Source organism: Haliotis cracherodii, unplaced genomic scaffold (genome assembly GCF_022045235.1).
Source record: "Haliotis cracherodii isolate W230 unplaced genomic scaffold, xgHalCrac1.p SCAF_30, whole genome shotgun sequence".
NCBI classification, from domain to species: domain Eukaryota; kingdom Metazoa; phylum Mollusca; class Gastropoda; order Lepetellida; family Haliotidae; genus Haliotis; species Haliotis cracherodii.
In genome coordinates this window covers 1,650,703-1,668,104 of record NW_027266287.1, presented here as the reverse complement: position 1 = coordinate 1,668,104, position 17,402 = coordinate 1,650,703, and the positions used below count along the sequence as shown (strand labels likewise).

Sequence of the window (17,402 nt, the reverse complement as noted above, 5' to 3'; positions counted from 1 at the left end):
AGGACGTTGTCAATCTGTGTTCTCTAAGTTGTTCTACAATAAGTGTTCAAAGTATTTGCTTTGACTGAGGACGTTGTCAATCTGTGTTCCCTAAGTTGTTCTACAACAACTGTTCAGAGTATTTGCTTTGACTGAGGACGTTGTCAATCTGTGTTCCCTAAGTTGTTCTACAACAACTGTTAAGAGTATTTGCTTTGACTGAGGACGTTGTCAATCTGTGTTCCCTAAGTTGTTCTACAACAACTGTTCAGACTATTTGCTTTGACTGAGGACGTTGTCAATCTGTGTTCCCTAAGTTGTTCTACATTACCGTTCAGAGTATTTGCTTTGACTGAGGACGTTGTCAATCTGTGTTCCCTAAGTTGTTCTACAATAATGTTCAGAGTATTTGCTTTGACTGAGGACGTTGTCAATCTGTGTTCCCTAAGTTGTTCTACAATAATGTTCAGAGTATTTGCTTTGTAATTCAATGGCACTGATCTAGGAACTACATACCGCACGTGCATGTATAGCAACACAGCCTGAAGCTGGTTCAAAATAAGATGTTGTGTCTGTACACACGCGCATACTTCCATTAATTCAAAACAAAATAAGGTACACCCACCCCCATTTTAAAAGAAGTGAGTGAGCATGTGCCTTGTCTCCATGTGTTTGTTTTCTTCTTGGTGATCCACAGCCGTGCAGTGTTACACCTGCAAGGATCTCTCTTGCTATGACATGGGTCTGGTGAACTGCCCCACGGACAAGCCGTTCTGCATGTCAACCATCAGTCAAAGTTTTACAGGAGCGAGGAACTTCACAAAAGGGTAATGTTTAGTTGGTTGTATTGAGGGCACGGGTAGCGCAGTCGTCTAAATGAGCCGCAATTCGATGTGTAGAGTTGTGTCCCTTGGGCACGCCAGAAATCCTGGTTGGCACCGATTGTGTTTCTCTTGGCTTGTCCAATACTTGCGCTGGTGGCTTTCACCAAAGTGATTAACATCTAAAACCTGTATAACATCAAGTCAGCTTACCTCACACATGAATCCCGGAATCTGATTGTCTGAGACCCATTCTGTTATTTTCAACGTACCCCGCTAATATGTCAGGTGTATTTGTTTTCGGGGCTCGTATTGCAGAAATGTTGGCATTACATATGCAACATACAAAGCGGAATTTTGTATCTCGAATTTATAATGTAAGACGCCATTCTCCGGATATTTACGATATTTTCCGAATGGAGGAATACTTGTGATGATAGCTGATAAATGTGAAAAATGAACCAACTGCCTAGCTCTGGTATTATTACTGAATCGGACCAAAGCAGGCATGCATAAGACATACCAGCAACATAATTAGATCTAGGGTGTGATACACTACTGCTTAGAAGTTCATTCCCTACACGCATGGGCAACGCGTTACGCAACCCCTGTGTACCCCGTTGGTCACTCGTGTGGAACCCGTCCGCCACGCTTGTGACACCCGTCTGCAACGCGTTGAACACGGGTGTGCACCCCCTTCGTCCCTCGTGTGCAACGCGTGACACACTCATTAGAGAGGGAACAAACTTTTGACCAAAGGAGGACCCATGTTAAGCTGAACTTGGAGGTGGTAACGTTGAGAGAAATTGTTGATACCCTGACGAAAAATGTCAATACACATTTTATCGTATGTACTGATTGAACCTGATTGGTCCATAGGACGGGTTTGGAAGGGTCATAACTCGTAATAACCACCGGTGGCGCTACGATCGAGCTCAGGAATTCCAGCCCAGTTCGGCATGGGTGGAAACTGGACTTCTAAAGTCAGTTAACTCTCTTGCCTTGGGAAGATGAAAAAGTGTTTAAAAAACGGCAACTTTTAATTAACCAAGGAAATAATACTAACCCGAGCTGTGTTTAATTTATCTCTCTTTCATTATTATCGTTAACACGTTTCTACTTTTAAGTGTTTATGCTTATAACATACATCATACTGATTAAAGAATGACATCATCGTAACATATATGTACTGTATATACATGCAGTGCGCCGGTACTTTGATTCCATAGCACCTGTTACCCCGAATTACTGTGTAATGGTTCACCTCTTGTTTTCTAAACATGCCATTCAGACATATAAGTCAGGTGTGACAGTTATCACAATCTCACCGGTTATTAAGATTTGATACATGCTGACTGACACGGTTCATGAGTCAGTGATTAAGACAACAGATCACTTCACCCGCTTCCTACCTATTCAGTATGTGAGTGAGTGAGTGAGTATGGTTTTACGCCGCTTTTAGCAATATTCCAGGAATATCACGGCGGGGGACACCAGAATTGGGCATCACACATTGTACCCACGTCGGGAATCGAACCCGGGTCTTCGGCGTGACGATATTCAGTATGTACGTGTGATAACATTGCTGTATGTGTGCATGGCTGTATGTACCATTACATGGATGTATGTATGGAAATTATGGGTGTGTATTTATGTTTGTGTGCGTGCGTTCGTGCGTTCGTGCGTAAATGTATGTAAATGTATGTAAATGTATGTAAGCCTAGATTACAAAATAAATGCCTCGGTCGTTTGAAGCCAGAAGGTAGGGGTATTCCCGGGAAGGAAGACTACTCTCGCAGTAGGTCACTAGAGCAGAAACTTCTCTCGCGGAATAAGGCGAGTGTAGCAGAGTAAGCTGGGGGATTATCGGCTGTTGTGTGAAAACAATGCTTCAGAAAGATCGACGTCCTGTCCCTGTGAACAAACCTTCAGATTACGGATTGAACGCCAAAAGTGTCTGTTACGTTTCTTAATGCTTAATTACTTTTGCTGGAGAATATGTTTCTTGTACAAGCGCTATCTTAAGGCTAGGCTTTACTTTTTACGTTTTCCTGTATTTAGCAGGCCCCTCATGTTAAAAAAACAGTCTTACTGTTTATATTACTATATTCTGCTATGCTTTACATTACTATTATATTAGGCGTTAATCTCATCTTGATTTGAAACTTTCTCCCTCTGTAACACAAGCCATAGGTTCTAGTATTATATTTAATATATCCGTATTTACATAATATATACATGTATATACATAAATTATTTATATATTTATAGTCAAATCATGTAAATATGATATGATATCATATCATATCATATCATATCATATCATATCATATCATATCATATCATATCATATCATATCATATGGTTTATATCTATTTACTGTGAAGTCAACGTAAAACCTATAATTGATGATGATAATATATGAATGTTAATGCAACAAGGGCTGCCTGTGAAGATAAATTTAAATACGTTTGACGTACGTTAGATACATTTAAACGTTAGTAGCATATAACACTTGAAATTTAAAGGTCTACAAAAAGATGTATTTCTTATAATAGATCTAGGGTCTATAAGGGTATTTAGAAAGGTAACGTAACTCGTTACGAAAAAATAGTTCTCTTGATATTAAATACTGGACACCCCATTTTTTTAATTTTTTTTTTTTTTGTAAAAGTTAATAAGAGGATATTTGGTGGGGGGCTAGAGGTATCTTTTCAGAGGGTGTTATTCTGACATTACTCATTATTTATTGGAGGATATTGGATTGGATTTGTTATCTTAACAATCACTGGGGGTTTCACATTAGGGGTTGTGATTTGTACAAATGCCCCAAATTGGTGATGCCAAAGGTAACATTTTATTATTGGAGGAAATTGGTAGTGAATACTTAATACCATGTATACAGGATATCATAAGGATTTTCAGCCCTTTATTTCTCTGTGTGTAATTCTGATGGAAAGAAGTCACTCAACCAGTTCATGTATTCTATGTAAAAGAAGATCAGACTTGGTCAGAATCCGTGTTTATCTGTGACTATTGATGACATATTACTGAACTTGGAGAGTGGTGATGAATTTTGACATTCATATTATTATAATTTGTCAAATTGTACATAAATTTGAGTGTTAAATCATAAATATTCAAAGGAACTGTTCCCTACACCCATCACTATCTTAATGAATGAACATTAGTTTATTGTATGGATTATATACAGAATTCAATAAGTACGAGTATATGTTTAATATTTTGCGTGCATGAAAGATGGGTTTAAGGGAGAAGGGAAATCTTTTCCTAAACGTTTCCAATAACTAGTGGAGGAAATTGTAAATGGCTGTAGATGGCATCAAATCCGTGATAGATGTGACAGATTTCACAGGGTAACATTCAACAGGCTCATTACCTTGTGATCATTTTAACGTTTTTCTTATCAGTTTAGAAAACAGAAACAATTTGAAGTGAACTACATTGGAAAATGAGAGAAGAAATTAATAGTCAATGTTTTTTATCATAAAAAGACTCTCTGTTCATAAACAACAGTTGTTATTTTACTTCTTTCAAGAGGAATCCCAAACCTTCTCTTACTCTGTTATGATATATCATGTCAAAGGGAAAACAAAAAACATTAACATGCAACAAAGCATTTTCCACGGATTTGTTAATTTTCTTATTGTTACTATACTTTTGTTCAGATTAATTAAAACTATACCATATCAACTATAATTTGCTTCCGTGTGTGAATTTCTTTTAAACAATATTTTTTTCCACTTGGTACAATGAAAGGGGATTGATAAACAGAAAGAGCCTATATGAATATCTCTCCCCGACAAAATTCGAACAAGCAGCATTAGTATAATTATACAGTAGTATGGGTTTAATGCCGCTTTTAGCAGTATTCCAGTTATATTTCGGCGTGTCAGCTTAATGTGTGAGGAAAGCCCCAATTGATGCAGGTCTCAGACGTTTACCTCTTCGGTGAAACCCACGAGCACGGGTATGGGGCTGACAAACCCAGAAACATAATCGGGGCGAACCGGGATTCGAACCAACAATCATAGGTTTCTGGCGTGTCCAAGGGACGCAACTGCACAGCGAATCGCGGCGCCTTAGACGACTGGGCCACCCATGCTCCCGATTTGGTATTAAGTTATATGTGCTATATCAAGGGTAAACAGTTGTTAGTGAGATTTATATAAGAGTGCATGTTTAGACAAATCTTTTGCTCATAGAGAAGAAATGATGTCATTGTACTGTTGGCCTCATGGCCACACATACGAAATATATTTGCCTGTAAATATTTCGCCCTCGTGATCTAACCTTCTAACATTTCAGGGCATAGGCAACTAAAATCATTCTGCTGCTGACATCCTAATAGTACATGTTGAATCATCTTTCATTCGTTTAGATGCGTCACGGAACATGTGTGCGAAACACAATGGTGGAAGTCAACTGCAGGCTTAGCCGACTGCTTCCTGTTAGACGGTTCTCCTTCCGGATTTTCCGGCATGCCCTTGGACAAGTGCAGCTTTTGTTGCCAAGGCGATGGTTGCAACAAAGACGCGATACCGCCTGTAGGGGCACTGTATAATCCTAAAAGTAAGTTGACCCCCCACCCTGATGTACACCCTTAGAATACACATTTATATTGTATAAAAATAAATAAGATTTCATCTAGTAGTGTTGTTATCATTCCAAATTCATTATTGCTTGTGTTCGTCAAAAGTTGGTAAAGGAACCTCCATTTAGACGATGACTTATCTGGCAATGCAATTGGTTTTGGCTTTCACACAGACAGCTCATGCTTGGAATATTCATACCCGGGCCAGGTTACGCCCTACAACAAGCATGTGACACATATACGGCAGATTAGCAAGGGAATCCAACTGCTACCACTGCTGTCCTGTTTTGTGACTTTTTCAGGGAACCTCGGTGAAACCAAATTTCTCACGATGCAGTAGTCAAAGCAGTACTTCATCACACACTCTAAAATGAAAAGATGATAAGTTGTGTGAAGGTCCAAACAAGGATGCGCCAGGTCACTTTCAAAGGGCGAATTGGACTAACAACAGTCATCTGATTTCGTCATCAGACGAAATGAAATGAAAACAATATGATTGTTTATTACAACTAACATGATTGTTGATCAAGTTATTAACGCACGCCGTTAGCAACTTGTCTAAAATCCGAATGGAATTATTTTGGTAGCGGTCGCCGATTCTAATTCTCTGCAGTTATACTGATACAATACATTAGTTAACATATATACATGCTCGTGGGGTTCCCCGAAGTGGAAACTATCTAAGACTTCGGGCTTTCCTCCTTCATCAAGCTGACACGCTGTGATAAAACTGGAATAGTGTTCAAAGCAGCCTTACACCCAAGTCACTCAATATTGACGTTAATTTCAATCATCACACAACTGCATTTATATAGCATCTGCACAACCCCATCCAGACAGCACAGCACTGACAGTTCTCTCTGTAAAGTTGAAGTCCTCAGGAGTTACATCTTCTACAGCAGTCACAGGACCCCCAACGTCGGTGTCAACGTCATCTTCAACGTCAGCTTCAACGTCGACTTCAACGCCAACGCCTACAACGGTAGCAAAGTGAGGTCAGATTAGACTCAATCAGACATTCTGTCTTAAATAGCTGTTGGTGTCCCTGAAAGGGCTTTGCAAAGTGGCATGCCTTAGACGTTAAAAGCTTTAATCACTGTGGGTTCCAATACGAGAATCACATCTCTGTTTATTTTGGGTTTGATGTCACCATGACCATTCCCTTGTGGTAAGCACATAACACCTGAATGACTTTGGTCGTTCCTCCCACATTAAGCGGAAACGCTGATATTGTCGTAACTGCGTTGATGACTTAACAGGACCCTACTTCAGTTAATAAATGTATTGTGTTCCACGTCATCATGGTCAGTCTAAGCCATGACTCCTCAACTCGCCTGGTCAACCAAGGGTCATTTAAGTCAAGGAGCAATTGGTCCATCGACCCTTGCTCAGAAGTGCCTCCATAAGCATTTATGTACTGTCACTTACACGTAACAATGAACACAATACAAGGTTTATACAGTAAAGTACGGTTATAACGAACACAAGGGGACTACTAATTATAGTTCGTTATAACCGTAGTTCGTTATAAGGATATATACAGCATAACTATAGCAAATAGTCGGGACCAAAAAAGTAAGTTCGTTATATCGTCAGTTCGTTATAAGCGTGTTCGTTATAACCGTAATTTACTGTACTCCAATACTTTTACTAACGCTTCAGTCCATCGCTTAAAATACGCCTTCTAAACAAGACAGGACAGGCTCGTCACAGAGGGGGGAACAGAGAAGTGTCTGTGTGCAGTCAACTACAAAACCCACACTACTGTATTAGTGTTATAGGTGATCGAACCTGACCTTTTTTGTCACATGTCATAATACATCAATTTGATTCGTTAAAAACTAAATCCGACCATGAACTCATGTGTCGTAATCGGAAAAATCCCGTGGACTGCTGACCGATCCGTCATCCGATTTAATGACTCATGAGAAAAGTGTTCTACCTCTGCTAATCAGTTTGAATGGCACCCACAGTCTTGAAACAATCACAATGATAAATGGGAAATACCTTGTCTCTATCGATTCATGTTTCTGTTTCTCTTCCGCTTTCAGACAACCCAGCGTCCATGCTTTTATTCAATCATTAAAGCTATCGCGTCAGTAAACATCATTCAAAGGGTTTCATTTTTTACAGTTTTACTTATGTTTTTTAGATGCAGTTTACCTTGTAACAATATAACGGAAACACTGATCATAACATGTACAAATAACTTGGGACACATAAATAGGTTGCTCGTTACTTATTGAGAAATAATAGTCAGGTCAAACATAATTGGGGGCACGGGTGGCCAAGTCGTCTAAGGCGCCGCGATTCGCTGTGCAGAGTTGCGCCCCTTGGGCACGCCAGAAACCTATGATTGTGGGTTCGAATCCAGGTTCGCCCCGATTATGTTTCTAGGTTTGTCAGCACCCTACCTGTGCTCGTGGGTTTCACCGAAGTGGTAAACGTCTGAGACCTGCATCACTTTGGGCTTTCCTCCCGCATTAAGCTGACACGCCGCGATATAACTGGAATACTGTTAAAAGCGGCGTTAAACCCAACTCACTCATTCACTCAAACATAATTGTTATTCTTTATTTCGATTTCCCATCCACTGCTACCTCAATTGTACTGAGGAAAACAATGATACAAACGCGTATTTCATTGTAAAACAATAGGCAGGTCAAACATAATTGTTATTCTTTATTTCGATTTCCAATCCACTGCTACCTCAATTCCCATCCACTGCTACCTCAATTGTACTGAGGAAAACAATGATACAAACGCGTATTTCTTTGTTTTTAGAAAATAAATACGTTTATTTTGTTTGTTTGTTTGCTGCACTCTGCAATATTCCAGCTATATGAGAGTGACCTGTAATTAATGGAGTCTGGTCCAGAAGCGAATGTAGTATGCAAAAACATAAAGTGCTGGGCAGAAAAACGAATACACCCATGTTTATTGGTGGCTAAAATTTAAAAAATACACGCCAAGAAATGGTTATTTGAATGTGATATATTGAACACGGGTAACATCGTTGTGTTTTTGGAGTTTGCAATATATCGGCGACTGCTTTCAGCCATGTAACGTTTTGTTAACATTCGTAATGTTTTGAAAAATTCAATTTTCAAGTGTATACCTCCTTTTGCCCGGTAGTGTATATTTGTTTTGTTTAGGGAAGTTCAGCGTCGTTCACTGATGAAAAACAATCTATTATGCAGCTGAGTAAAAATTATTTATGAGTTTACATCAAATACATAACATTTTTAAAGATTCTTCAGCGTAGACATTCTGACGAAATAAATGTTTTGACCAAAGTATTTTATTTTCACGAAGGACTGAAATGTCAAGTCTGTGGGGACTTGAACGCGAAGATTCCGTGCAGTCCGAGGGATATGTTTGTACCAAAGGAACAACTGTGTCATGCAGGTCAATTCTGTATGGTTGATGTTCTACATGACGTGAATGGCGCTCAGACGACATATAAAAGGTAACACTCAATGCATTATCATTAGTCCTTAAAGAACCTAGTTGTCTTATTTGCCAGAATGGGGCGGTCGGGTAGCCTAGTGGTTAAAGCGTTCGCTCGTCACGCTGAAGACCCAGGTTCGATTCCCAACATGGGTATTGCTAAAGCGGCGTAAAACTATACTCACTCATTATTGGCCAGAGTTGCAGTCTTGAAAAAATCCAAAAATGTTAATCACTTGCTTGTCACTGTTGATCCCAAGATACCACACGAAGTAAGTAACCTTGCAATCACAAGATAGAAGGTTAGCCTTGTGCTTAATGCGTTCGCACTTCCCCCCGAAGATGGGCTCTTTTCCCCACATTGGTACAATGTGTGAGGCCCTTTTCTGCTGTCCCCTGTCGTGATATTGCTGGAATATTTCTAAAAGAGGTGTACAATCAACTTAACCACCCACAAGATAGATCTAAATGTCAAACATAAATATTTCACCAAAATAAAATTTTGAAATGTGTGAACGCTACTGACATGAGAGACACCAACCTGTACTGTTCACCCGAGTGAGTGAGTGAGTTGGGTTTAACGCCGCTTTTAACAGTATTCCAGTTATATCACGGCGTGTCAGCTTAATGCGAGAGGAAAGCCCGAAGTCTCAGGTCTCAGACGTTTACCACTTCGGTGAAACCCACGAGCACGGGTATGGTGCTGACAAACCTAAGAAACATAATCGGGGCGAACCGGGTTTCGAACCCTCAATCATAGGTTTCTGGCGTGCCCAAGGGACGCAACTCTGCACAGCGAATCGCGGCACCTTAGACGACTGGGCCACCCGTGCCCCCACTGCTCACGAGGCGACTTAATAGAACAAGTGGCCGGGCGCAGTGACTTGGCTAGCTGCTTGTCATCATATCCGACAGGAGAGATGGATATGACGATACTCATAATATCAATCACAAGTTTGTCTGGTGAGAGTACTATCTTGCAGCTTTTATGCCTCTATAATCCGGATCCTGTTATCACGGAACGTACCTTCTGACCTGGCTCCCTGTTCATACAGGGATTTGTTATACGTTTTACGTGTATTCATAAACATGTACAATTCACTGGAAACGGATATCCTCTTTGGTGTGGTGATTAGAGCGTCGGAGACCGCTGGTCGCGTCATACCAAACGACGTAATACAATGGTATTTCTTGTTACCCTGTCTGGATATTAAGGGGATAAAACAAGGACTGGTTGGCTCGGAGTCTGTATACTCTGTCTGAGTGGGGTATATATGTTAAACTGTCCCGTGGTGGCTCAAAACAAAACGACATTAGTTGGGACTAGTACAAGTAGACAAACACACATAAAAACACACACATCACACACACATACACACACACACACACACACACACACACACACACACACACTAAACACAACACACACACACACACACACACACACTCACAATCACACACACATACACACACACACACACACACACTAAACACAACACACACACACACACACTACACCACACACACTCACAATCACAATCACACACACAATCACACACTCAATCACACACTCACACACACATACACACAATCACACACACAATCACACACACACACACACACGCAGACACACACACACGAAGACACATGCATGCACGTCGTTATGTAAGTACAATAACCTTGAACACATTTCACCTCACATCATTGTACATAATTATGTCCCTTAGGCGTTCCAGGAAACTATGGCCGAGAGGTCGAAACCCAGATGGGTCTTGATTATGTCTGTCGGTATGTCAGAAATACACTGGGAATTTTTCTCGTGGGTTTCACCAAATTGTTATACATCGACGACCTTCATCTCTTCGGGCGTTCAGGTCATGGTACAGTTAACACACGGCTCAGAGAAGAACAGCAACATTTGTGGTAGCTTTTGGTAGTTTGAATTGATGATACGCTGTCGAGCAAACAACTTATATTTTTCGTGACAGGTGCGTGAGCCAGACTACCTGCTCCAGACAATGGTACCACCAGACTTCAGACGAGGGGAGATGCATGCAGAAACAAACTGGAAGTGTAGCCAGTATTGACTGCCATTATTGCTGCACCACTCCAGGCTGTAACACACTTCCAAGACCTCAACTTTCAACTCTTTATAAACCAAAATGAAGAGCATGTCCGCCTAATATGTACTTCTGCCATACAACTGTACACTCCGAACATTCAATTTACCTCTATGTATAACATTGAAAAAGATGCTTTCATTCCAAGACTTTCCAAACTATCTTACCTCGAATGTTCCCAGCAATAATACCATCTATCTGACCTCAAGGTGATTCCTATCTGGAATACGTCATTGATGTTAGTCTACTCGCTTGAATCAGCGGATCCTTCACGTATATAAAGATAGGAATGGATATGTTTTCGCTAGTAAAAAATGCACCATTTAACATTCGCTCTAGAGGATCGGCCAAATGCGTCCAAATCAAGGTAACGAGACAGCCATTTAAAGATAAATAGCTGGCATCAATCTATGTACAGTAATTATGGTCCACTCACAATTCCTCAAATTCAAAGAACATTTTCACATTTCCAAAATGTGTCCTTCGAGAATAAGTTGGAATATAAAATTGTACCCTGTATTATAGAAATGTGTTCTTCGTTTGGCCAGATGTTGCCAAATGTACGTGAATACCGTTCTGTGTGTGATGCCAATAAACTGCTTGCTTTCATTATCCACTCATTGTCATTTGTGTTTGTTTTCACAACAATGATACACTGACTCAAAGTGCACATTAACACTATCATGGACATATAATTCTATAGTGTGATATTTATGCATCATATGGTGAGAGTATTGCTGAATGTGACGTGAAACGACAGTGTGATATTTATGCATCATATGGTGAGAGTATTGCTGAATGTGACGTGAAACGACAGTGTGATATTTATGCATCATATGGTGAGAGTATTGCTGAATGTGACGTGAAACGACAGTGTGATATTTATGCATCATATGGTGAGAGTATTGCTGAATGTGACGTGAAACGACAGTGTGATATTTATGCATCATATGGTGAGAGTATTGCTGAATGTGACGTGAAACGACAGTGTGATATTTATGCATCATATGGTGAGAGTATTGCTGAATGTGACGTGAAACGACAGTGTGATATTTATGCATCATATGGTGAGAGTATTGCCGAATTGGTCGTAAAATGATGAGTAAAGTAACAGAAACGGACGTAAAATATTCACAGCCCGTTTCTAAGAACACCTTGAAATGCACTTCTGTGGAGATATGAGGTGAGGTGAAATGGGGTTTAGCGTCGCATTTAAGATTATTGCACTTGTATGACGACGTGCATGAACGTGTGTGTGTGTGTGCGTGCGTGCGTGCGTGCGTGCGTGCGTGCGTGCGTGCGTGCGTGCGTGCGTGCGTGCGTGCGTGCGTGTGTGTGCAATAGCCCTAGGCAGGCTATATTGGCCCTGGGCTGGTTGTATCGACCTTCGACAGGTTGTATCCACCCTCAGCTGGCTGTATCCACCCTCAGCTGGCTGTATCGACCCTCAGCTGGATGTATCAACCCTCGGCTGGCTGTATCAACCCTCGGCTGGATGTATCAACCCTCGGCTGGCTGTATCGACCCTCGGCTGGATGTATCAACCCTCGGCTGGCTGTATCGACCCTCGGCTGGCTGTATCGACCCTCAGCTGGCTGTATCGACCCTCGGCTGGCTGTATCGACCCTCGGCTGGCTGTATCAACCCTCGGCTGGCTGTATCGACCCTCGGCTGGCTGTATCGACCCTCAGCTGGCTGTATCAACCCTCAGCTGGCTGTATCGACCCTTAGCTGGCTGTATCAACCCTCAGCTGGCTGTATCAACCCTCGGCTGGATGTATCAACCCTCGGCTGGCTGTATCGACCCTCGGCTGGCTGTATCTACCCTCAGCTGGCTGTATCGACCCTCAGCTGGCTATATCGACCCTCAGCTGGCTGTATCGACTCTCAGCTGGCTGTATCGACCCTCGGCTGGCTGTATCGACCCTCGGCTGGCTGTATCGGGCTTCAGCTGGCTGTATCGACCCTCAGCTGGCTGTATCAGCCCTCGGCTGGCTGTATCGGCCTTCAGCTGGCTGTAACGACCCTCAGCTGGCTGTATCGACCCTCAGCTGGCTGTATCGGCCCTCGGCTGGCTGTATCGGCCATCAGCTGGCTGTATCGACCCTCGGCTGGCTGTATCGGCCATCAGCTGGCTGTATCGGGCCTCGGCTGGCTGTATCGGGCTTCAGCTGGCTGTATCGGCCTTCAGCTGGCTGTATTGGCCTTCAGCTGTCTGTATTGGCCCTCTTCTTGCTGTATTGGCCCTCGGGTGGCTGTATTGGCCATCGGCTGGCTCTATTGGCCTTTGGCCGGCTGTATCGGCCCTCGGCTGGCCGTATTGGCCTTTGGCCCGATGTATCGGCCCTTGACAGGATGTATTGGTGATAGTATACAGTGGGCTGTCACGAGCTACACGACAATGCGACTTTCAAATTACTTGATCTGTAGAGATTGAGTTTTCCGATGTAGATGTCGAAAATTAAAGTGTAGAAGATGTTGGAGGGCAAAGAAGAGGGTTTTTGGGTTACATAACAATAGCCAATGACTGATGAAGAAGCGTGTCATGCATGTCTGCGTGGGGATGCACCATTCAGATGTGAAGGCTATTTCTTGCTGAGTCAGCAAAATTGGCATATTTGTTTGGTGTTTCGATATACATGTGTAATATGTATACCTTCAGATGCTGATTTATACCTACTTATTTTCACAGGGTAAAAGTTACATATGTAGTCTGTCAAAAGTATCCATGTTTCAAAGAATGTAATCCGAATACAAACAGTTTCTTTGTCTTGTCCAAACAAACTAGTGTGCTGGTTGTGTCCAATGATTGATTTTGATTTAAATATTTAAATGTCTGTACAATGTCTGAGGCAACTGGAGGTATGTGCACGTGTTAAAACTATATTATGTAACACGATCTTCAACTCTATATATTACATGTTGTTATCAAATGTCTCGACCGGAGACCAGCCTAGTGGAGACGTTACACACTAAGTAGAAACGTTAATGGCACTGGCATTTCGCAAGTCATTTCTGATTGTGGTGGCAGTCACGAATTGATGAGGTCTTGCTGCTATCAGAAGACACCCGTATTCCTGCTGTGTGGTGGAACGCTGTCGACCATCGGTCTGTCACTGGGGAGATGAATCAAACGTCTAGAATATATTCCATTCCCTGCTGATCACACTTTGGCTGACATCAAATACGTTTGTAACTTGACGTTGTGTTGGCCCAGGTCTAAGCATGCCTATGTATTGACCTAATTCTTTGGTAGTCAAACGGCGTCAGCAAACTCAGCAATACCCCAGCTATATGACGGCGGTCTGAATATAATCGAGTCTGCACCAAACAATCCAGTGATTGATATGAGCATCGATCCACGCAATTTGGATCGATGACATGCTTCAAACAAGTCAGCGAGTCTGACCACCCGTTTACGTTAGTCGCCTCTTACTACAAACATTGTCGCCTTTTACGGCAAGCATGGGTTGCTGAAGACCTGTTCTACCCAGATCGTCACGGGTCCGGCGTCTTTGGACGCTGAGGGGGCATAAGTGCATTCATTACCAACACCTTCGTTATTTCAATATCGTAATCAATTCCACACACTACTGTACACTATATTAATCTATTTTACATTTAGACGACAGCTGCAAGGGCAAATAAAAAACAGTGACGTCTAACTTGAAGGCTTAAAACCAAGACATTACATAATTTTACATCAGATGCTATCAATCAATACTCATATTGTAAACAACCATTGTTGTGGAAACAAAGTCAAAATAGTTGCGAAACCGTAAGTTCTTAGCATTCTTGTGCGAGACCTTGTCCTAACACCATGTGGACAATCTTGTGTGAAGATGTGTGTGATGAGCAGCAGTCCGTTGTCGTGGGCCACACAATGCCAACAAACGTGTTCAAATGTCAGTCAGATCACCATTCAAAATGGGAGTATCTGACAAAAACTTAAACGTAAAAAAATCCCCAAAACACATTCATCATGTCCATAACTTTCAGCAGTGTTTGGATGTTTGGTGTTTGGATGGTTGTCAAGGGAAGACGTTCCACTCTTCAGTGACACATTGCCGAGTTCCTGTACAGTTGCCGGAAGGAAATGGTGTCGTGAGAGGGCTATCTGCAGCTCGTTCTGCATATGTTCGATACGATTGAGGTCTGATGAGGAGGCGGGCCACTCCATGAGGACAAATGTCTCATGTTATAAGAAGGGACCACGGTGTGGTAGTGCGTTATCGTCCATGATGATGAAGTGCGGTCTGATTGTACAAAAAACGGTCTCACGTACACATCCAGGATGTCATCCCTGTAACAAGCCACCTGTCATCGGTCGGTTTTTCCAGCTCCACTTATCCCACTCCAACCCTCTCCACGGCTGCAATGATCGGCTGTGCTCTCTGATAATGATGTGCAACGATTCTGTCATGATACATCCCAACACAGGTTTTAAAGCGATTCCCGCACATCATGCCCATGACTGCATGCCTCTGTCTGTCCATCATGAAATTGAGGTCCAATAGCGGTTACCCAATCATTGTATACCGGGATATTTTAATCCTTATTTCTTGGATGATGTTCTGATGGCATCAAAACTTGATCCTCAGTAAATTTTGAGCAATATATAATATCATTTCCATGTAGAACTATAATATGAATAAATTAATCTACCATTACCATTAAAAAAACATACCAAAAGCATAAAAAAAGTTCAACAAGTTTTTTAAACAATTTCTTAGATATATACGATAAAACCTTTTCCATGATTATCAGAAATCTCTGCCGAATGCAGAGTCCAATGTTCACTATCGACTTATGATAAGCAGGTGTCCATGATTCACTATCGAATTATGATAAGCAGGTGTCCATGATTCACTATAGACTTATGATATGCAGGTGTCCATGATTCACTATCGACTTATGATAATCAGGTGTCCATGATTCACTATCAGAAAGGTTTCATCAGTCCCAATTGAGATAAATCTGTACTTTTATGCACGAACACCAGAACATATAATCAAACCTACGTTGAGTTAGTAAATCAACTATCAAGGAAATGATAAGTCAGTATAGATGTAATGAAGGCAACTTCTCAATAAATTACCAACGTCTATGGGAAAGGATCATATTAATGATCTATAATAAAACTATACAATATTCATCATGAACGCGAAGCATAAATAACCCACAAAAACTGCGGAATTGGATGAAACTGACGTCAACAATACCAAACTGACATTTCATAGTGAAATAGATCATTTCTACACCAAGTTAAATGAAATAATGAAAAAAGTAGAACTCAGGCAATAATGGTTAGATCTAAGGCAACATGGATGAAACATGGCGCAAGAAAAAAAGGAAAATATACCTGATGGTGATCTCATTTACAGTTTATTAAAGAGTAACAAGAGTACAATTTCACTGTATTTGTCTACAATGACAGTGTCTAAAATGTACACCAGATTAAGAATGCCAGAAGACAATGTGTTTTCATTAATGTCATCAAGCGACACAGCTCAGGCAGCTAATTGGGGTATTTCAGTCCTTACAAATAGGCATGGTGTGCAGAGATAACAAAATCAGTTTACAGAAGAGTCCTATGGAGTTGAAGTAAGACGAGTTCTATGGATGAACAACTTCTTTATTGCAATTAGTGCGACGTTTCGGTGTAGATCCTAACACCTTTATCAAGCAAGTGATGGATAGGGCTAAACAACATAGGTATATATACACTTATTGACATCTAAGTTGTTACAGTGACTAGTTGATGGACACAGAGAGGTGATTAAGCTAATTGGAAGCCAGTGGATGACTTATGAACACAGAGTATACAAGCAGAGTAAACAAGCAGACTGATGGAGATGATGCCACTCAAAGAAGTCCTATGGAGTTGTTATATACCGTCTGATGCTGCCTACTGGTAGAAACCCTTTGTCATTATCAGACTTGTTAATTTGAAAAATCTACTAATGAAGCATTAGGTTTATCATCAGTCGACTGCAAAATATACTGATCACCATACAGTGCACGTAGTGCCAATGTCGCAGAATTCCTCATAGACTCTTTTATTAATTACATGGAGAAGATAAAGGATGGGCAGAAGAACCGTTCGAATGACTGGGCATAAAATCATGGTCTACAAGATGCATCAGATGTATTTATGAAAGTAGTGACAAAAGGGGACACATTCTCTATTTTATACAATTCACGGCAAATACAACATTAAAATTAATTTTCATAAGTCTGATCCAGTCTGTTATGCAATACTGAACAAACTTACCCAATTTTACCATTTAATTTATTTCGTTTGTTGAAAACAAGGAAAGGTTATCAATATTTCTAAAACATAATTATAGACAAACAAATTATCAAGATGCAACGCCTCTAAATATAGGAATTCCTACTTAGAAGTGACATAACAAT

At 41.2% G+C, this 17,402-nt stretch overlaps 1 protein-coding gene and 1 pseudogene across 1 annotated transcript in view; both read left to right on the top strand.

Annotated features, from left to right (window-relative positions):
- Positions 1 to 11,031, top strand: part of LOC139477012 (collagen alpha-2(I) chain-like) — a 40,146-nt pseudogene extending 29,115 nt beyond the window's left edge.
- Positions 11,032 to 12,480: 1,449 nt separating this feature from the next.
- Positions 12,481 to 17,402, top strand: part of LOC139476947 (4-galactosyl-N-acetylglucosaminide 3-alpha-L-fucosyltransferase FUT5-like) — a 29,947-nt gene continuing 25,025 nt past the window's right edge. Inside the window, exon 1 of the mRNA XM_071259504.1 lies at positions 12,481 to 13,348. Within this exon, the coding sequence (XP_071115605.1) occupies positions 12,481 to 13,348 (868 nt within the window). The remainder of the gene's footprint in view (positions 13,349 to 17,402) is intronic.